General features: G+C 50.2%; 1 protein-coding gene across 1 annotated transcript in view; it reads right to left on the reverse strand.

Moving 5' to 3' along the window:
- Positions 1-22024, reverse strand: part of LOC140409442 (disintegrin and metalloproteinase domain-containing protein 12-like) — a 995079-nt gene that overhangs the window by 224920 nt on the left and 748135 nt on the right. Inside the window, exons 11-12 of the mRNA XM_072497875.1 lie at positions 6390-6479; positions 120-315 (exon numbers count right to left, since the gene is read on the reverse strand). Of these exons, the coding sequence (XP_072353976.1) occupies positions 120-315; positions 6390-6479 (286 nt within the window). The remainder of the gene's footprint in view (positions 1-119; positions 316-6389; positions 6480-22024) is intronic.

Consider the following 22024-nt stretch of genomic DNA (forward strand, 5'->3'; position numbering starts at 1 on the left):
TTGGTGTTGCAAACAATGTCCACAAAGAATGAAAAAAAAACCACACATTTGATGAAGCGTAACTGTGTGTGAGTGTAACTGTTGTAACAGGTTGGAACATTCTGGAAGCTTGTACTCACTGGGACCCCAAATATCCTTGCACTGGTCATCCGCTGACTGGCAGATCCCATTGCCGCAGAATAAACTTCCTTTGCTGCATGTGTAGCCGTCTTTCAGATAGGTATTTTCCGGGCAGTCTGAAGAGGTGCCAGTGCAGGTCTCCTGCAAGTCACATTCTCTGCTTACCCGCCGACAAACGGCACCTGCTGGGAGAAACTGAAGAACAAATGGAAACAATGAAATGTGTTGATATTTTAATTGGGGATTTTTCCTGACAAATGTAGGACTGAGTTGAAATTCAATGTATTCATTCCGAGATATTCAGGTATATGATTTTGTGTCGCAAAGTTCTACCACAGGGCATGTGGCCCATTGAATCCACGCAGGATTCCTGCAATCCAGTCAGACCCACTCTCCACACTTTCCCCGCAACTCTTCAAGTTTATTTCTCTCAAGTGTCGATCCAATTTCCTTTTAAAATCATCAATTATCTCAGCTTCCACCACCCTTACAGGCAGCGAGTTCCTGGCTGTTACCACTCATTGCGTAAAACATTTCTTCATCAATTTCTTGCCCAAAACTGAAAATTGGACACTCCTAATCAGTGTCGGATCAGCTTGTGGAAACCACTTTCCCATTTCTGCCTTCTGGAAACCTGTCCTCGCCTTTCATAGAATTTATCATAGAATTTACAGTGCAGAAGGAGGCCATTCGGCCCATCGAGTCTGCACCGGCTCTTGGAAAGAGCACCCTACCCAAGGTCAACACCTCCACCCTATCCCCATAACCCAGTAACCCCACCCAACACTAAGGGCAATTTTGGACACTAAGGGCAATTTATCATGGCCAATCCACCTAACCTGCCCATCTTTGGATTGTGGGAGGAAACCAGAGCACCCGGAGGAAACCCACGCACACACTGGGAGGATGTGCAGACTCCACACAGACAGTGACCCAAGCCGGAATTGAACCTGGGACCCTGGAGCTGTGAAGCAACAGTGCTAACCACTATGCTACCGTGCTGCCTTGTCGATCTATCAGATCTCCCTGCAATCTACTTTGGTTCAAGGAGAACAACCCCAGCTTCTTCAATTTAACCATGTACTGGAATCCCTGAATCCCTGGAACCATTCGAGTAAATCTTGTCTGCATCCTCACAAAGACACTCCGAGGAGAAGATGGTGGTTAAGTGACAACGTAACTGCTGGAGGAGTGGCCTATAGGCCCACGGGGATGGTCTGTGGGCAAGGATTCAAATCCTTCCACGGTAACTGCTGGAGTTTAATATCATTAATAAATACATTCAACTAATTACAATAAAAGGGGGCAGCACGGTGGCGCAGTGGTTAGCACTGCTGCCTCACGGCGCCGAGGTCCCAGGTTCGGTCACTGTCCGAGTGGAGTTTGCACATCCTCCCCGTGTTTGCGTGGGTTTCGCACAACCCAAAGATGTGCAGGGTAGGTGGATTGGCCGCGCTAAATTGCCCCTTAATTGGAAAAAATGAATTGGGTATTCAATTTTTTAAAAAAAATTACAATACAAGGGAATGAAAGTTACTCTCAGTAGTCATCTGTGATTCTCCCAAAATCCCATTGGGAAAGAAACCTGCTGTCCTTACCTGGTTTCCCCCACATGTGACTCCAGTCCCAGAACAAAATGATTGATTCTTAACTGCCCTCTGGTATAGGAAAGAGTGGACTGCAGTTCAAGAAGGAAGTCCAGCAGCTCCTTTTCAAAGCAATGGGCAATGAATGCTGCCGGGAGGTTGAATTAAAATATATAACAGAAAATTACTTTGACAGAGTGTTGACCAGAACTCTAGTTGTGTCCAAACCAGAGCTTTATCAAATGTCATCCAAGTCTCCGTTTTCCTTTACCTATGAAGCCAGTTGGTCCGCATCCTGTGCCAACTTAATAATAATTTTATTATTATCATAAGTAGACTTACATTAACACTGCAATGATATGTCTGCTGTCACCTTCAAAGATCAATTAACAGTAACCTCCATATCACTTTGTCCTGCACACTGTTTACAATAGAGTCACAGAATCTCCGGCACGGAGACAGGTCCTTCCGCCCAAACTGGCCCATGCCAACCCAAAAGCCCATCTGAGCGAACCCCATTTGCCTCATTTGGCCCAAATCCCCTTGAACCCTTCCTATCCATGTATCTGTCCAAATGCCTTTTAAATATTGTCAATGGACCTGCGTCAACCACTTCCTCCGGTAGCTCATTCCACACACGTACCACCCTCTGTGGAAAAATGTTGCTCCTCAAGTTCCCATTAATTCTTTACCCTCTTAACTGAAATCTCTGCCCTCTAGTTCTCAATTCCCCAGCCCTGGGAAAAAGACCGAGTGCATTCACCCTATCCCTGCCTCTCAAGATCTTATGCACCTCTATAAGATCACCCCTCAGTCTCCTACACTCCAAAGAAAAAAGTCCCAGCCTGTCCAATCTCTCCCTGTAACTCAGTCCCTTTCCCAGCAACATCCTTGTAAATCCCTTCTGCACTCTCTCCAGTTTAATCACATCTTTCCTGCAGCAAGGCGACCAAAACTGACCACAATGCTCCAGGTGCCGCCTCACTAACGTCCTGTACAATTGCAACATAACCTCCCAACTTCTAAACTCAATGCCCTGACTGGTGGAGGCCAGCATTCCAAAACCTGTCTTCACTGCCCTACCTACCAGTGACCCCACCTTCAGAGAACCGTGCACCTGAACTCCAGGGTCCCTCTGTTCCACGATACTCCCGAAGGTCCTCCCGTTCACCATGAAAGTCCTGCCTTTACAAAATGCAACACCTCACACTTATCTGTATTGAACTGCATTTGCCATTTCTCGGCCCACTTCCCCAGCTGATCAAGGTCCTGCTGCAATTCATGAGAACCTTCCTCACTGTCTGCAATACCACCTATTTTAGTGTCTTCTGCAAACTGATCATGCCTTGTACATTCTCATCCAAATCGTGGACGTAGATAACAAACAGCAGTGACCCCTGAGGCACACCACGAGTCACAGGCCTCCAGTCCGACAGACATCCTTCCACCATCACCCTCTGCTTCCGACCATCAAGCCAATTGTATATCTAATTGTATATTTAATTTGCCAGCTCTCCCTGGAATCCATGTGATCTAACCTTCCAGAGCAGCCTACCATGTGGAACTTTATCAAAGGCCTTACTGAAGTCCAAATAAACTATGTCTACTGCCATTCCCTCATCAACCTTCCTGGTCACTCAATCAAAGAAGTCTAACAAATTTGTAAGGCGGGGTTGCATTCTTCTGTCGGCGACGCCAAAATAGTGTTCGGCAAAACAGCCGGAGAATCCAAATTTCTGACTCCATGCCCTGAGTTCATCAGCCTTACCTGTCAGCCCTCTTGCATTGAAATAGATGCAATTTAATCCAACAGGTTTTTCCCCACTTCCTGCCGTGCTCCTGCCTGCCGTGCTCCTGCCTGCCGTGCTCCTGCCTGTCGTGTCTATCCAGCTCCCTGCCTGCCGTGCTCCTGCCTGTTGTGTCTATCAAGCTCCCTGTCGTGCTCCTGCCTGCCGTGCCCCTGCCTGCCGTGTCTATTCAGCTCCCTGCCTGCCGTGCCCCTGCCTGCCGTGCTCCTGCCTGCCGTGTCTATCCAGCTCCCTGCCGTGCTCCTGCCTGCCGTGTCTATCCAGCTCCCTGCCGTGCTCCTGCCTGCCGTGCTCCTGCCTGTCGTGCTCCTGCCTGCCGTGCTCCTGCCTGTCGTGCTCCTGCCTGCCGTGCTCCTGCCTGTCGTGCTCCTGCCTGCCGTGCTCCTGCCTGCCGTGCTCCTGCCTGTCGTGCTCCTGCCTGCCGTGTCTATTCAGCTCCCTGCCTGCCGTGCTCATGCCTGCCGTGCTCCTGCCTGCTGTGCTCCTGCCTGCCGTGCTCCTGCCTGTCGTGCTCCTGCCTGTCGTGCTCCTGCCTGTCGTGCTCCTGCCTGCCGTGTCTATTCAGCTCCCTGCCTGCCGTGCTCCTGCCTGCCGTGCTCCTGCCTGTCGTGCTCCTGCCTGCCGTGTCTATTCAGCTCCCTGCCTGCCGTGCTCCTGCCTGCTGTGCCCCTGCCTGTCGTGCTCCTGCCTGCCGTGCTCCTGCCTGCCGTGCTCCTGCCTGCCGTGCTCCTGCCTGCCGTGTCTATTCAGCTCCATGCCTGTCGTGCTCCTGCCTGTCGTGCCCCTGCCTGCCATGTCTATCCAGCTCCCTGCCGTGCTCCTGCCTGCCGTGCTCCTGCCTGCCGTGCTCCTGCCTGCCGTGCTCCTGCCTGCCGTGTCTATTCAGCTCCCTGCCTGTCGTGCTCCTGCCTATCGTGTCTATCCAGCTCCCTGCCGTGCCCCTGCCTGCCGTGCTCCTGCCGTGCAACCCGCCCCCCTTAAACAGATCCTCTCTGCCCCAGAAAAGATCTCAATGATCGTAAAACCTGCCCCCCTGCCCCCTGCACTAATCCTTTAACCACGCACACACCTGCCAGATTCTCCTGTCCTTATTCTCAGGAGCACGTGGCACTGGAAGCAATCCAGAGGCGACCACCCTCGAGGTCCCACTTCTTTACATTTTTCCTCGCTCTCTTTAGTTACGTCTCAGTGTGTTCCTTAAATATATTAGTTGGCTTGAACTTCCTTGGAGTGGCAAGCAGCATAGGATTGCCCCCACGCACCTACCCTTGCGAGTCAGGCCGGGCGAGAACAGTGCAGGGCAGTGAATTCCTGGAGCCTTCAGTTGAAGGTTTCAGAGTTGGATGCAAGAAGACCTTGGTCTGTTTTTTGTGTCACCGGCTGCCATAAGTCAGGTGAGTGTAAAGGTCCTGCCACCTTCCCGCCAGGGGGAAGGTAAGTTTGCAACTGGTTAGAATTTGGGGCAATGGGATTCAGGCACTTGGGGGTGGGAGGGTTCAGGAACTCAGGAGTGAAGGTCAGGCACCTGTGGGTGTGGGGTTGAGGTGTGGGTGCGAGCAGTAGAGATGGGTGTCAAATGGGAAACATATTCTGACCTTACCAGCGACGTACACATGAAATAAAACATTTTAAAAGCACTTCCCAGGAAAATAATTTAAAATTCAAGTATTGATGTTTCAGATTTCCGGGACATTCACTGGAAAGATCAGCCCACTGCTGACTCCAAGAATGTCACTGCGGATTCATTTAAGGCAAATAGGATGCTTACAATCAGCTGCAAGGAGAAACTCAAGCCCCACTGTCAGAACGAGAACCCAAGTCCAAAAGTGTTTCACACTCGGATACCATCCAGTGTCTCAAAGTCGCGTCCGTACCCAGAGTGACAGGACGGTCACTGTGCAGAAGGACATCATCCTGCCCATCCCCATCTGCTGCTTTTCTGAAGGAGCAATTTAGTTTGTGCCATTCTCTGGCCTTCTGCCCGTAACCCTGCACATTCCTCCTTTCCAGCTGATGACCCATTTCCCTGTTCAGTCTCTCGATTGGATCTCTCAGGGAGTGTATTCCGGTTCCGAGCCACTTGCTGTGTGAAAAGTGTTTCCCTCATGCCGACGTTGCTTTGTTTGCAATCTTTACAATGATGGGAAAATAAATTCTGATTGGCTCTGCCCAGATCCCTCGTACCAGCATACAGAATAGGAGCAGAATTCGGCCATTTGCCTCCTTGTGGCCGCTCTGCCTTTCAATAAGATTTCCACATTCCCATCAACCCATGCTAACCTTTGAGTCCCTGGCTGAACAAGAATTGATCTATCTCAAAAATACTTAGTGACCCGACTTCCCCCGCCTTTTAGGGCAATGAGTTCCAGAGTCGCACAGCCCTCTGAGAGAAAATAATTCCCCTCATCTCTGTCATATCAGAGCAATACCTAATTTTACAACAATGTCCCCTAGATCTGGACTGACCCACAATAGGGAATATAATTTCCGCATCTACCGTCTCTTCTTCAAGAGAAAACAGTCCAAACTCACATAGGGACCTGCTCACCATTCAATGTGATTATGGCTGATCCGGTTGTGATCTCAATTTGACTTTCATGTCTGGCCCCCAAACCTTCTCACCATTGTGCATCAGAAATCTGTCTTCTCCAATCTATCTTCATACTGAAGGTCCTCATCCCTGGAACCATTCTCATTCACATTTCGGCACTCTCTCTAATGCCTTCGCATCTTAAGGTGTAACAGCCAGGACTATTGCTCTATGAATTTAACAAAACTTCCTTATTTTGTACTCTATGCCCTATTAATGAACCCTTGGATGCTCGACACTCTCTCAACATGTCCTGCATGGCAGAGTGATCCAATGAGATCTTACTTGGCAGGCCTTACAGCAGGCACCGGTCGAACATTTTGCGGCAGGTTTGAGTTTACAGGTTGCCGGCTCACAACAGGGATCTGAACAATCCTGAGGATAAAACAAATGCAGAAAATACTGGTTATTGGGTTTGAGTCCCACAGGGCAGCCAGCACCAGCCCCAGCCCCCAGACCATGTCCAGAGGAAGCTCTGGAAGAACCATGCCCTTCTTCATGGCCACACACCCTGCTGGGCACCATCAAGATGACGGCGCCTTGACAATGACACACCTTGACTCTACTCCAGGTGCACCATTTCCTCCAGGAATCAGGGTGGGGCCTTTGGACACCCACAGGGAGGATGCCAGACACAGTCACCTCTCTAGCAGCAGGCTGGCGCAGTGGTCAGCACTGCTGCCCCACGGCGCCGAGGTCCCAGGTTCGATCCCAGCTCTGGGTCACTGTCCATGTGGAGTTCGCACGTTTTCCCCGTGCTTACATGGGTCTCGCCCCCACAACCCACAGATGTGCAGGGCAGGTGGATTGGCCACGCTAAATTGTCCCTTAATTGGAAAAAAATGAATTGGGTACTCTAAATTTAAAAAACAAGACCCAGTCACCTCTGCCACTGACCCCAACCACTCCAGCTGCTCAGGGCCACTGAGGGCACTTGTGCCTCGGATCAGCAGAGTCTCTTCAGGCCAGGCCTCGAGCAAATTGAACACATTTATTCTTACTCTCTTTTTCCTGTATATTTATTACCCACAGTTGCATGTGCCACAATTTTTCACACTAAACTCTTTTGTGGGACTACATCAAAAACTTTCTCTTGTTACATCCTCAAAAGATTCCAGGAGGTTTGTTAAAAATAATTTCTCTTTCATAATTTTATAATTCATAATTCATAAAAAGGAGGTAGGCAGAAAGCGGGTAATTATAGGCCAGTGAGCTTAACTTCGGTAGTAGGGAAGATGCTGGAATCTATCATCAAGGAAGAAATAGCGAGGCATCTGGATGGAAATTGTCCCATTGGGCAGACGCAGCATGGGTTCATAAAGGGCAGGTCGTGCCTAACTAATTTAGTGGAATTTTTTGAGGACATTAACAGTGCGGTAGATAACGGGGAGCCAATGGATGTGGTATATCTGGATTTCCAGAAAGCCTTTGACAAGGTGCCACACAAAAGGTTGTTGCATAAGATAAAGATGCATTTCATTAAGGGGAAAGTAGGAGCATGGATAGAGGATTGGTTAATTAATAGAAAGCAAAGAGTGGGGATTAATGGGTGTTTCTCTGGTTGGCAATCAGTAGCTAGTGGTGTCCCTCAGGGATCAGTGTTGGGCCCACAACTGTTCACAATTTACATAGATGATTTGGAGTTGGGACCCAAGGGCAATGTGTCCAAGTTTGCAGACGACACTAAGATAAGCGGTAAAGGAAAAAGTGCAGAGGATACTGGAAGTCTGCAGAGGGATTTGGACAGGCTAAGTGAATGGGCTAGGGTCTGGCAGATGGAATACAATGTTGGCAAATGTGAGGTTATCCATTTTGGTAAGAATAACGGCAAAAGGGATTATTATTTAAATGATAAAATATTAAAACATGCTGCTGTGCAGAGAGACCTGGGTGTGCCAGTGCATGAGTCGCAGAAAGTTGGTTTACAGGTGCAACAGGTGATTAAGAAGGCAAATGGAATTTTGTCCTTCATTGCTAGAGGGATGGAGTTTAAGACTAGGGAGGTTATGCTGAAATTGTATAAGGTGTTAGTGAGGCCACACCTGGAGTATTGTGTTCAGTTTTGGTCTCCTTACTTGAGAAAGGACGTACTGGCACTGGAGGGTGTGCAGAGGAGATTCACTAGGTTAATCCCAGAGCTGAAGGGGTTGGATTACGAGGAGAGGTTTAGTAGACTGGGACTGTACTCGTTGGAATTTAGAAGGATGAGGGGGGATCTTATAGAAACATATAAGATTATGAAGGGAATAGATAGGATCGATGCGGGCAGGTTGTTTCCACTGGCGGGTGAAAGCAGAACTAGGGGGCATAGCCTCAAAATAAGGGGAAGTAGATTTAGGACTGAGTTTAGGAGGAACTTCTTCACCCAAAGGGTTGTGAATCTATGGAATTCCTTGCCCAGTGAAGCAGTAGAGGCTCCTTCATTAAATGTTTTTCCGATAAAGATAGATAGTTTTTTGAAGAATAAAGGGATTAAGGGTTATGGTGTTCGGGCCGGAAAGTGGAGCTCAGTCCACAAAAGATCAGCCATGATCTCATTGAATGGTGGAGCAGGCTCGAGGGGCCAGATGGCCTACTCCTGCTCCTAGTTCTTATGTTCTTATTTATGTTCTTATAGATCCATGTTGATTTTGTCTAATCCCATTGACATTTTTCAAGTGTCAAGTTACTGTATGCTTGAGAATGGTTCTCGCATTTCCCATATTAGTGATGGCAGGCGGACCAGTCTGCAATTCTGTTTTTGCCCTCCCTCCTTTCTTACATATTTTCCACCTTCCAAACTGCTGGGACTGTTCCAGAATCGACAGAATTTTGGAAGATGACAATCAACACATCCACTGTTGACATGGCCACCTCCTTTGGTACTGTCAGGAAAGCAGAGGCAGTTTTAAGTGATTTGCATTGTTAATATTTGGGGAAAAAAATGAAAATCGCTTATTGTCACAAGTAGGCTTCAATGAAGTTACTGTGAAAAGCCCCTAGTCGCCACATTCCGGCGCCTGTTCGGGGAGGCCGGAACGCAAATTGAACCCGCGCTGCTGGCCTGCTTGGCCTGCTTTAAAAGCCAGCGATTTAGCCCAGTGTGCTAAACCAGCAGACTGAAACACATTTGAAACAAGGCATAGTTTTAAGTGGGTTTAATTTAATGCTGCTGTGTGAGAAAGAGTAAACTTATAATTCTGTTCATGTTAGACAAAGGTGTTTGCGTCTGGATATTTTTGGTTTTGTGCAAACTCTGCTTTTATTGTGCTTAGAGAGGGTGACAGTATGAAAGGGAAACAAGCTGGGAGAAATATAAAGCGGTTGCTCAGCAACCTGGGGTTCCCTTAGGGTAGGAATGCTTTTGAGTTTTGTTTTCGTTGGATTTACAGCAATTGGTTACACAAGGCAAGAGAGTGACAGCCTCCCTGAACAGGCGCCGGAATGTGGCGACTAGGGGCTTTTCACAGTAACTTCATTGAAGCCTACTTGTGACAATAAGCGATTTTCATTTTCATTTTATTTCATTCAACATCTGCCTCAGCCTTGCTCGAAGAAAGCCTCACCATGGAGCAATGGTTAAGAAAACAAGTGCAGGAAACTTCAAGAACAGCGAGTTAAGGAAACTAGAAGAATTAAGAAATGAAATGAAAATGAAAATCGCTTATTGTCACAAGTAGGCTTCAATGAAGTTACTGTGAAAAGCCCCTAGTCGCCACATTCCGGCGCCTGTTCGGGGAGGCTGTTACGGGAATTGAACCGTGCTGCTGGCCTGCCTTGGTCTGCTTTCAAAGCCAGCAATTTAGCCCAGTGCTACCATGCTGCCCACATATGAGCTCGTCCAATGATGCGGGGGTGGCGGGGGGGGGGGGGGGGGGGGCGGGCTGGAGCAATCATGAACCTTTCGGCTGTATAAATAGAGTTGGCCAGTGTAGTACCAGCCAGTTTTAAATAAAGGTTACTTTCTATTTGACTCTACAAACTCGTGCTGGATTTGTGGCTTTCACAAAAATGTGGCATCAGCCATTTGGTTTCAGAGTCAGGTATTATCTTTGAAAACTGCACTTTTGTGCAGCTAAGAGGGGAGAAAAGGAGAATTGCACTAAAACCTTCCAGGCTCAGACCACAGGACCATAAGAAATAGGAACAGGAGTCATTCGACCACTCGAGATTCCTGAGCCATTCGATCGGATCCTGACTGATCCAACATTCCTCAATCCACTTTCCTGCCCTTTCCCCATAATCCTCGATTCCCTTACTGATCAAGAATCTATCTATCTCACCCTTAAATATGCACAAGAACTCTGCCCCTACAGCTCTCTGTGGCAGGAGTTCCAAAGACCCACAACCCTCTGAGAGAAGCAATTCATCTCAGTCTTGAACAGGAATAATTTTTAGTGTCACAAGTAGGCTTACATTAACACTGCAATGAAGTTACTGTGTGATGTATTGGGTGTTCTGGAATACATACAGGTCACCAACACTTGAAATAGTGCAACACTATTTTATTGAATCATTAACTGTTTAAACATACTCTGACTGTGGGTAAATACGATACCAACTTTAACTAAAGACCTTTGACTTGTCCTAACCAGTTGATGCACTCAGCACATGGTGAATGTCTGTGTTGCAGGCTGTGAGCTCTGTCCTCCTAGCTAGCTGCTACTAGAATGAGTGGGAACTCTGATGCCCCCTGTCTTTATTGTGCGTGTGCTCTCACTGGTGATTGGTTACGGTGTTGTGTGTGTTGATTGGTCCCACTGTGTGTCCAGCAGTGTGTGTCTGCACCATGATATACTGGTGTATATTATGACATCCCCCCTTTAATAAAAAATGTACCTGCGTGACAATAAATAGTGTGGGTGAATGTTCCTGACTATGTGTGCGCGAAATATTTACAGGACTATGTACATGAAAACTAAGCTATTTACATGGGAAGGTGCCTGGTGCAGAAAAACAGTATGTCACAAGAATAACGAGATGAACACTATATACAAACCACTTGAACGATTAAACGGAAGAACAGAACAAATCAGAAAGTCCATAAGTCCACAAAGTTCACAAATTAAGTCTCTGAGGTGGGCGACGAATTCTGGTTGACCGCCTCAAGGGTGGGTCGGGAGCCGCCGGCTGAGGAGCGGGCTGGACTGCGTCAGAGTGAGGAGGATGCAGAGTGACCGGAATCTCTGCATATTCCAGGTCAGGGTCAGCAGGAGGGCGAGGCGACAGTGGAGGATCACATAGCGAGCGCGGAACGAGACGAAGGGCATGTCGATTATGGCGCAGAATACAGCCATCCGGTAGACGAACCAGGAACGAGCGGGGGGCCACCTGCCGAAGAACCAAAGCAGTTGCAGACCAGCCACCATCCGGAAGGTGGACGCGGACGTTGTCATTTGGAGCCAGAGCCGGGAGATCAGCTGCACGGGAGTCATGAGCCGCCTTGTGCTGTGCACGAGACTGTTGCATCCGGCGAAGGACCGGAACGTGGTCGAGGTCTGGGACATGGATGGACGTCGTCCTCAGGGTGCGACCTGGGCTGCAGCTGGGCTGGCGACAGGCCAGTGGACAGTGGGGCCGAACGATAGGCCAGCGAGGCGAGGTAGAAATCGGACCCAGCATCGGCAGCCTTGCAGAGGAGCCGTTTGACGATGTGGACGCCCTTCTCCGCTTTGCCGTTGGATTGGGGGTACAGGGGACTGGATGTCACAGCACAAAGTTGTACCCCCTGGCAAAGTTGGACCATTCCTGGCTCGCGAAGCAGGGGCCATTGTCCGACATCACAGTGAGTGGGATGCCGTGACGAGCAAAGGTCTCCTTGCAGGCACGGATGACCGCCGATGATGCGATGCCGTGCAGGCGTACCACCTCCGGGTAGTTAGAAAAATAGTCTACAATCAGAATATAGTCCCTGCCGAGCGCATGGAACAGGTCAATGCCGACCTTAGACCAAGGGGACGTGACCAACTCATGGGGCTGTAGGGTCTCACGTGGTTGGGCCGGCTGGAACCGCTGACAAGTGGGGCAGTTGAGCACTGTGTTGGCGATGTCCTCATTGATGCCGGGCCAGTACACAGCCTCTCGGGCCCTCCGTCGGCACTTCTCCACGCCAAGATGGCCCTCGTGTAGCTGTTCCAAAACGAGCTGGCGCATGCTGTGCGGGATCACGATGCGGTCCAGCTTCAGGAGAACGCCATCTACTACCGCCAGATCGTCTCTGATATTGTAGAACTGCGGGCATTGGCCCTTGAGCCACCCGTCCGTTAGGTGGCGCATGACACGCTGTAGCAGGGGGTCAGCCGCCGTCTCGCGGCGAATTTGGATAAGGCGTTCATCCGTGGCCGGTAGATTGGAGGCCACGAAGGCCACATGGGCGTCAACCTGGCAGACGAACCCCTCTGGGTCACACGGGGTGTTGACTGACCTGGAGAGAGCGTCAGCAATGATGAGGTCTTTGCCTGGGGTGTATACCAGCTGGAAGTCGTATCGCCGGAGCTTGAGAAGAATACGCTGGAGGCGAGGCGTCATGTCGTTCAAGTCTTTCTGTATTATATTGACCAGCGGGCGATGGTCGGTCTCGACGGTGAATTGGGGAAGGCCTTACACAGAATCATGAAACTTGCCGACACCAGTCAACAGGCCCAGGCACTCCTTTTCTATCTGCGCGTAGCGCTGCTCCGTGGGGGTCATGGCGCGTGACGCATATGCAACGGGGGCCCACGATGAGGTCTCATCGCGTTGCAGGAGCACCGTCCCAATGCCAGACTGGCTGGCATTGGTCAAAATTTTTGTCTCTTTTGCTGGATCAAAGAAAGCTCAGACCGGGGCCGTGGTCAGTTTGGTTTTGAGTTCGCTCCATTCACGCTCGTGGGCAGGGAGCCATTGGAAGTCTGTTGTCTTCCTGACCAGGTTCCTGAGAGCCGTGGTATGAGAGGCGAGGTTGGGGATGAACTTCCCTCGGAAGTTGACCATGCCCAGAAATCGGAGGACCACCTTCTTGTCCTCTGGCGTTTTCATTGCTGTGATAGCAACTACCTTGTCCGCATCCGGCCACACACCCAACTGGGAGATGTGGTCCCCGAGGAACTTGAGTTCCGTCTGACCAAAGGAGCATTTGGCTCTGTGAGGCGTAGGCCCTGCTCCCGTATGCGTTTGAACACGCGCTGGAGGCGACTGACATGCTCCTGCGGGGTGGTGGACCAAATGATTATGTCCGCATCCGGCTGCACACCCAACTGGAACCTTTCGAGGCGTCAAGTTTGGTGAAGAGCTTGGCGCGAGCCATCTCGCATGTGAGCTCTTCACGCTTGGGTATTGGATAATGCTCCCTCATGATATTGCGATTCAGATCCTTGGGATCAATGCAAATTCTCAGCTCGCGGAAGGCTTTTTTACGCACACCATGGAACTGACCCAGTCGGTTGGTTCCGTAACTCTGGAGATCACTCCTTGGTCTTGGAGGTCCTGCAGCTGCTGCTTGAGGCGGTCCTTAAGGGGTGCTGGGACTCTGCGAGGTGCATGCACCACAGGCGTGGCGTTCTGTTTGAGTAGGATCCTGTAAGTATACGGGAGCGTGCCCATGCCTTCGAAGACTTCGCGGTGCTGGTCGATGATGGCGTTGAGTTGCGCCCTGATGTCAGCATCCTGGAAGGCAGACGTATCATCAGGAGAGAGAGAGTGAACTCTTTGAACGAGGTTCAGCAGCTTGCACGCCTGTGCGCCTAGCAGAGAGTCCTTCGAGGAGCCCACGATGTCGAAAGGAAGGGTGGCTTTCCGTGACTTGTGCATCACTTCAAGTTGGCACGAGCCGGTATCAGGAATGATGTTGCCATTGTAGTCCAATAGCTGGCAGGCCGATGGAAGAATGGCTGGTTTGACACAAAGGCTTTGGAAAGAAGACCACGCCATGAGATTGGCGGAGGGACCAGTGTCCAGGCGGAATCGTATTTGGGACCGGTTGACCGTCAGGGTGGCACACCACTCATCGTCTGGATCGATGCTGTATACCGACAGCGGCTGGTGTCTTTGCTTCGGGGACAGCCTGTTTTTATCACGACACCGACTCGAAAAGGCGCCTTCGGGTCCTCGGTGTCACTGCTGTGTGGGAGGTCGGAATCGGACTCATTGACCGTGGGTTGAATTGCCCGAACATTCCTGCGAGGCTGGCTGAAGCGATATGAATTGGCAGGCTGAGCTGCTCGACAGCAGGCAGCATAGTGGCCAAGTCTGCCACATCGTAGGCACTGTCGCGATTTTGTGGGGCATTGCCGCTTCAAATGGGCGGAGCCACAGTTGCTGCACGTCGTGACGTCAGCACGTTCGCTGCACCACCGCGCATGCGTGGTGCGTTCCTGCGCATTACGTTTACTCGGATGGTGATGTCTAGCACGAGGGGACATAGCTTTAAATTGAGGGGAGATGGATATAAGACAGATGTCAGAGGTAGGTTCTTTACTCAGAGAGTAGTAAGGGTGTGGAATGCCCTGCCTGCAACAGTAGTGGACTCGCCAACACTAAGGACATTCAAATGGTCATTGGATAGACATATGGACGATAAGGGAATAGTGTAGATGGGCTTTAGAGTGGTTTCACAGGTCGGCGCAACATCGAGGGCCGAAGGGCCTGTACTGCGCTGTAATGTTCTATGTTCTATGTTCTATGTTCTAACGTCGCCGTCCCCTCGTTTAGTGCGTACAAGTGCGGGAGTCCGCGAAAAGTGTGCGAAATGGCCGCCCTCATCCAGGCTGAGGCCCTGGAGGTGCTCAATCACTTGGACCCGTTCCGCCTCGTGGGGACCTTGCCGCGCCGTTTCAGGCGCTTGTATATGGGAATACCGACTCGTGCCGTTTTCATGTAAGACACAGGTCTCGATGGCGGTCGCTAGGGTGAGTTACTTTACCTTGAGGAGCTGCTGGCGTAGGGGGTCCGACTGAACACCGAAAACAATCTGGTCGCGTATCATGGAGTCGGAGGTGGGCCCGTAGCTGCAAGACTGCGCAAGGATGCGGAGGTGCGTGAGAAAGGATTGGAAAGGTTCGTACTTACCCTGCAAACGCTGCTAGGACACGTAGCGTTCGAAACTTTCATTCACCTCTACGCTGCAGTGAATGTCAAACTTGAGGAGAACCGTCTTGAACTTCGTCTTATCTCATCATCTGCGAAGGTGAGAGAGTTGAAAATGTGGATGGCCTGGTCCCCGGCCGTGGAGAGGAGAAGAGCAATCGTTCTGGTGTCCGAGGCGCCCTCCCTGTCTGTGGCTTCAAGGAAGAGCTGGAAGTGCTGTTTGAATATCTTCCAGTTGGCCCCGAGGTTGCCGGCGATGCGGAGCGGCGGCGGCGGGCTGATGTTGTCCAGGTTGCAGGATGACGGAATGCTGGCGGAAGGCAGATCACTCGCAGGTAGGTCTAAGGAGTGCTAGTATCCCACCACCCCTGGTATCATGATGTGTTGGGTGTTCTGGATCTCATACAGGTCACCAACACTTGAAGTAGTGCAACACAATTTTATTGAATCATTAACTGTTTAAACATACTCAGACTGTGGGTGAATACGATACTAACTTTAACTAAAGACCTTTGCCTTGTCCTAACCAGTCGATGCACTCAGCACATGGTGAATGTCTGTGTAGCAGGCTGTGAGCTCTGTCCTCCTAGATAGCTGCTACTCGAATGAGCGGGAACTCTGATGCCCCCTGTCTTTATAGTGCGTGTGCTTTCACTGGTGATTGACTGCGGTGTTGTGTGTGTTGATTGGTCCCACTGTGTGTCCATCAGTGTGTGTCTGCACCATGATATACTGGTGTATATTATGACACTGTGAAAAGCCCCTAGTCGCCACATTCCGGCGCCTGTTCGGGTACACTGAGGGAGAATTCAGAATGTCCAGTTCACCTAACAGCACGTCTTTCGGGACTTGTGGGAGGAAACCGGAGCACCCGGAGGAAACCCACGCAGACACGGGGAGGATGTGCAGACTCCGCACAGACAGTGACCCAGCGGGGAATCGAATCCGGGTCCCTGGCGCTGTGAAGCATCAGTGCTAACCACTGTGCTACTGTGCCTCTGTAACTGACAACCCTTTACTCTGAGACTATGTCCTCTGGTCCTAGACCCTCCCATGAGGGGAAACATTCTCTCATCACTGTGCTACCGTGCTGTCATTCAGAATCCTCCCTCATCATTGACCTGGTCAAGCTCCTTCAGAGTCCTGTACATTTCAATGAGTTCAACTCTCACTCTTCGAAATTCCAATGAGTAGAATCCCAAAATGTTTAACCTTTGCTCGTGAGACAATCCCTGCATCTCAGTGAACTTTTTGTGAATTGCCGCCAGTGAATGAATGGGTTTCCTGGAGTGAGTTGGTTAGATTCCCCCATCCAATCTGCAGAATCGCAAGTGAAAAAAACTCCAGCCTTGTGACACTGAGAAACATGTCAGTGGGTTACAGAACTAATCATCGCTGGCCACCCGGCATGGCACAGGCATTTGAGCCAATTCACTGGCCACTATCCAAGTCAATCTAAGCGAATCGTCACTGAAATAGGGGGATGCGGACTGAGTGAGGGAAGTAGTTTTTTTTTTAGGTTGGACATCATGATCAGCACAGGCTAGGAGGGCCGAAGGGCCTGCTCCTGTGCTGTACTTTCCTTTGTTCTTTGACTTCCTGCTTAATTTAAAGATACAGGCCATTACTTCTGTTTCAGTTAAAGGTACAGGCGTCATTAAAGTCCCAGGTCCATTACATATCCATGGATCAAGATGGTAATAGCAAAAATAAAAGAAAGAGGAAATAAGGGGACAAACAGGGACAAAAACAGGGGCACTCCCAGTGAGCTAGTGGACACATCAAAGAGGGAGTTTGAGAATTTGAAGCTCGGTGAGAATTCGAGGCTGGGTGGGAGGAGGTCCATTTTATCCCTTGCTTCGTCACTCTCCAATTTCCCGGGAGTGGTCTTGCCCTGCTGCAGGTGACTACAAGGGAGAGGGCTGATTGGTGCGTCGCAGGTGAGGGAGGTAGGTCTTTCCAATCGGGAGCGGAGTTGAGCGGGAGAAATCCGGAGTGCAGTCTGGGAAGGTAAGTGGTATTTGTGTCTGTATCCCTCTCTCTGTGTCTGTGTCTCTCTCTGTGTCTGTGTCTCTCTCTGTGTCTGTGTCTCTCTCTGTCTCTCTGTGTCTCGCTCTGTGTCTGTGTCTCTCTGTGTCTGTGTCTCTCTCTCTGTGTCTGTGTCTCTCTGTGTCTGTGTCTCTCTCTCTGTGTATATGTCTCTCTCTGTCTCTCTGTGTCTCGCTCTGTGTCTGTGTCTCTCTGTGTCTGTGTCTCTCTGTGTCTGTGTCTCTGTGTCTCTCTCTGTGTCTGTATCTCTCTCTGTGTCTGTGTCTCTCTGTGTCTCTCTGTGTCTCGCTCTGTGTCAGTGTCTCTGTGTCTGTGTCTCTCTCTCTCTGTCTGTGTCTCTCTGTGTCTGTGTCTCTCTCTCTCTGTCTGTGTCTCTCTGTGTCTGTGCCTCTCTGTGTCTGTGTCTCTCTCTGTGTCTGTGTCTCTCTCTGTGTCTGTGTCTCTCTCTGTCTCTCTGTGTCTTGCTCTGTGTCTGTGTCTTTCTGTGTCTCTCTCTCTGTGCCTGTGTCTCTCTGTGTCTGTGTCTCTCTGTGTCTGTGTCTCTCTCTCTGTGTCTGTGTCTCTCTGTGTCTGTGTCTCTCTCTGTGTCTATGTCTCTCTCTGTCTCTCTGTGTCTCTCTGTGCCTGTGTCTCTCTGTGCCTGTGTCTCTGTGTCTCTCTCTGTGTCTGTATCTCTCTCTGTGTCTGTGTCTCTCTGTGTCTCTCTGTGTCTCGCTCTGTGTCTGTGTCTCTCTCTGTCTCTCTGTGTCTCGCTCTGTGTCTGTGTCTCTGTGTCTGTGTCTCTCTCTGTCTGTGTCTCTCTGTGTCTGTGTCTCTCTCTGTCTCTGTGTCTCTCTCTGTATCTCTCTCTGTGTCTGTGTCTCTCTCTCTCTGTCTCTCTGTGTCTTGCTCTGTGTCTCACTGTGTCTGTGTCTCTCTCTCTCTGTCTGTGTGTGTCTCTCTCTCTGCCTGTGTCTCTCTCTGTGTCTGTGTCTCTCCCTGTGTCTGTGTCTCTCCCTGTGTATGTGTCTCTCTGTGTCTGTGTCGCCCTCTGTGTCTCTCTGAGTCTGTGTCTCTCTGTGTCTGTGTCGCTCTCTGTGTCTCTCTCTCAGTGTCTGTGTCTCGCTCTGTGTCTCTCTGTGTCTGTGTCTCTCTGTGTCTGTGTCGCTCTCTGTGTCTGTGTCTCTCTCTCTGTCTGTGTCTCTCTCTGTGTCTGTGTCTCTCTGTGTCTCTCTGTGTTCCTCTCTCTGTGCCTGTGTCTCTCTCTCTGTGTCTGTGTCTCTCTGTGTCTCTCTGTGTCTGTGTCTCTCTCTGTGTCTGTGTCTCCCTCTGAGTCTCTCTCTGTGTCTGTGACTCTCTCTGTGTCTCTCTCTCAGTGTCTGTGTCTCGCTCTGTGTCTCTCTGTGTCTGTATCTCTCTGTGTCTGTGTCCTGTGTCGCTCTCTGTGTCTGTGTCTCTCTCTCTGTCTGTGTCTCTCTCTGTGTCGGTGTCTCTCTGTGTCTCTCTGTGTCCCTCTCTCTGTGTTGGTGTCTCTCTGTGTCTCTCTGTGTCCCTCTCTCTGTGTCTGTGTCTCTCTCTCTGTGTCTGTGTCTCTCTGTGTCTGTGCCTCTCTGTGTCTGTGTCTCTCTCTGTGTCTGTGTCTCTCTCTGTGTCTGTGACTCTCTATGTGTCTCTCTGTGTGTCTCTCTCTGTGTCTGAGTCTCTCTCTCTGTCTGTGTCTCTCTGTGTCTCTCTCTCTGTGCCTGTGTCTCTCTCTGTCTGTGTCTCTCTCTGTGTCTCTCTCTGTCTGTGTCTCTCTCTCTGTGCCTGTGTCTCTCTCTGTCTGTGTCTCTCTGCGTCTGTGTGTCTCTCTCTGTGTCTGTGTCTCTCTGTGTCTGTGTCTCTCTGTGTCTCTCTCTGTGTGTCTGTGTCTCTCTCTGTCTGTGTCTCTCTCTGTCTCTCTCTCTGTGTCTGTGTCTCTCTTGGATATGGGCTACGGCCCCTTTTATTTTATCCAGACCAGGCTGGAACACCTCTGGGTATCGTCCTAGCACCTCAGTCAACCCTCCAGAAACTATTTGGAGGATGTGCTGCCATTGCAACCGCAAATGGCGCAACCAGTCCCGACCCAACAGGCTGGGCCCATGGCCGCGCACCACGATAAGTGGGAAACGCCCCTCCTGGCGTCCATAGACAACAGGGGTCATTGTCGTTCCTGCAATGTCCAGTGGTTCCCCCGTGTAGGTGGCCAACCTGGCCTGTGTGTCGATTAATCTAAGGGTCTGTATACCCTGCTTGATGCGGTCGAATGTCCTCTGGGCGATCACGGAGACCGCTGCGCCAGTGTCCAACTCCATCTCAAGCGGGTGGCCATTGACCCGCACTGTCACCTTAATGGGGGCCACACGGGGAGCTGCCACACAATGCAGCTGCAGGCAGTCGCCCTCCGTCTCCACGTCCTCAGGAGTGGTCGCCGCAGGTTCATCCACATGGAAGGTACGGCCCCTGGGCTGGTCCCAGTTTCGGCCCCTGGGCTGGTCCCAGTTTCGGTCAGAACGACGGCGCCTCTGGCGTCCCCAGGACCGCCGTCCGCGACGGGGTCGGCGCCTACAAGCCTGACACAGTACTCCGCAATCCTGCGTAGCCTGGATAGAAAATCGGCAAGGGATTCTCCAGTGGTCCTCTCAGCGGTATTAAACCGGTAACGCTGGACTATCGTGGACGGGGTTGGGTTAAAATGTTGCCCCACTATATTCACAAGTTCGTCAAACGTTTTGGTGTCCGGCGCAGCTGGGTACGTAAGGCTCCTAATCACCCCAAACGTATGCGGGCCGCAGGCGGTGAACAATATGACCACCTGGCGCTCGTTTTCAGTGATATTGTTTGCCCGGAAATAGTAACGCATCCGTTGCGTGTACTGGTTCCAGCTTTCCAGCGCAGCATCAAAAACATCCAAACGTCCGTACAGAGGCATGGTGTAATAGAAAACAACTTCCAACCTGTATCCAACAAAAATCCAGGGAGGTGGCTTCAGCAGTGTAGACCGCTATTCACTTTAACCCTCGTCGCCAGTTTTGTGAGGGCCATGAAGAATCCAGCACGTGTTTTAAGGATACAAAGTAATAACATTTATTTACAATAACATATATACATAACAGCAGCAGCAACTTCCCTTGCTGCACACTCCTTCCTGCTGCTTCCAAACTGGCCAGCTTTATTTATACTAGGAGTTTACTAATGGTTTCTCCGCCCCCCTCATTGGGGAAGCTCATACTCCCACAGGATTGTGGGATTGTCATTAGTCCCCAGCCAATGGTAAGCAGGCAGGTTATAACACTAGGTTAATCCCAGAGCTGAGGGGTTGGATTACGAGGAGAGGTTGAGTAGATTGGGACTATGCTCGTTGGAATTGAGAAGGATGAGGGGGGAATCTTATAGAAACATATAAAATTATGAAGGATTGGATTGGATTGGATTGGATTTGTTTATTGTTATGTGTACCAAGGTACAGTGAAAAGTATTTTTCTGCGAGCAGCTCAACAGATCATTAAGTACATGAGAAGAAAAGGGAATAAAAGAAAATACATAATAGGGCAACACAACATATACAATGTAACTACATAACACCAACATCGGGTGAAACATACAGGGTGTAGTGTTAATGCGGTCAGTCCATAAGAGGGTCATTTAGGAGTCTGGTGACGGTGGGGAAGAAGCTGTTTTTGAGTCTGTTCGTGCGTGTTCTCAGACTTCTGTATCTCCTGCCCGATGGAAGAAGTTGGAAGAGTGAGTAAGCCGGGTGGGAGGGATCTTTGATTATACTGCCCGCTTTCCCCAGGCAGCGGGAGGTGTAGATGGAGTCAATGGATGGGAGGCAGGTTCGTGTGATGGACTGGGCGGTGTTCACGACTCTCTGAAGTTTCTTGCGGTCCTGGGCCGAGCAGTTGGCATACCAGGCTGTGATGCAGCCCGATAGGATGCTTTCTATGGTGCATCTGTAAAGGTTGGTAGGAGTCAATGTGGACATGCCGAATTTCCTTAGTTTCCTGAGGAAGTATAGGCGCTGTTGTGCTTTCTTGGGAATAGATAGGATAGATGTGGGCAGGTTGTTTCCACTGGCGGGTGAAAGCAGAACTAGGGGGCATAGTCTCAAAATAAGGGGAAGCAGATTTAGGACTGAGTTTAGGAGGAACTTCTTCACCCAAAGGGTTGTGAATCTATGGAATTCCTTGCCCAGTGAAGCAGTAGAGGCTCCTTCATTAAATGTTTTTAAGATAAAGATAGATAGTTTTTTGAAGAATAAAGGGATTAAGGGTTATGGTGTACGGGCCGGAAAGTGGAGCTGAGTCCACAAAAGATCAGCCATGATCTCATTGAATCGCGGAGCAGGCTCGAGGGGCCAGAAGCCTACTCCTGCTCCTAGTTCTGATGTATGTTCTTATGCTCAAACGCAATGGTCTGAAGTGTATTTGCTTCAACACCAGCAGTATAGCAGGTAAGGCAGAAGAACTTAGACCACTTATTAGTACTTGGATCTGATCAGATGGGCGAGTGGGCAAACCAATGGCAGATGCAGTATAATTTGGATAAGTGTGAGGTTATTCATTTTGGAAGCAGAAACAGGAAGGCAGATTACTACCTGAATGGTTGTAAATTGGGAGAGGGGAGTGTGCAGCGGGACCTGGGTGTGCACCAGTCGCTGAAGATAAGCATGCAGGTGCAGCAGGCGGTAAAGAAGGCTAATGGTATGTTGGCCTTCATTGCGAGAGGTTTCGAGTATAGAAGCAGGGATGTGTTGCTGCAATTGTACAGGGCCTTGGTGAGGTCACACCTGGAGCATTGTGAGCAGTTTTGGTCTCCTTCTCGGAGGA

This window comes from Scyliorhinus torazame, chromosome 3 (genome assembly GCF_047496885.1).
Source record: "Scyliorhinus torazame isolate Kashiwa2021f chromosome 3, sScyTor2.1, whole genome shotgun sequence".
Lineage (NCBI taxonomy): Eukaryota > Metazoa > Chordata > Chondrichthyes > Carcharhiniformes > Scyliorhinidae > Scyliorhinus > Scyliorhinus torazame.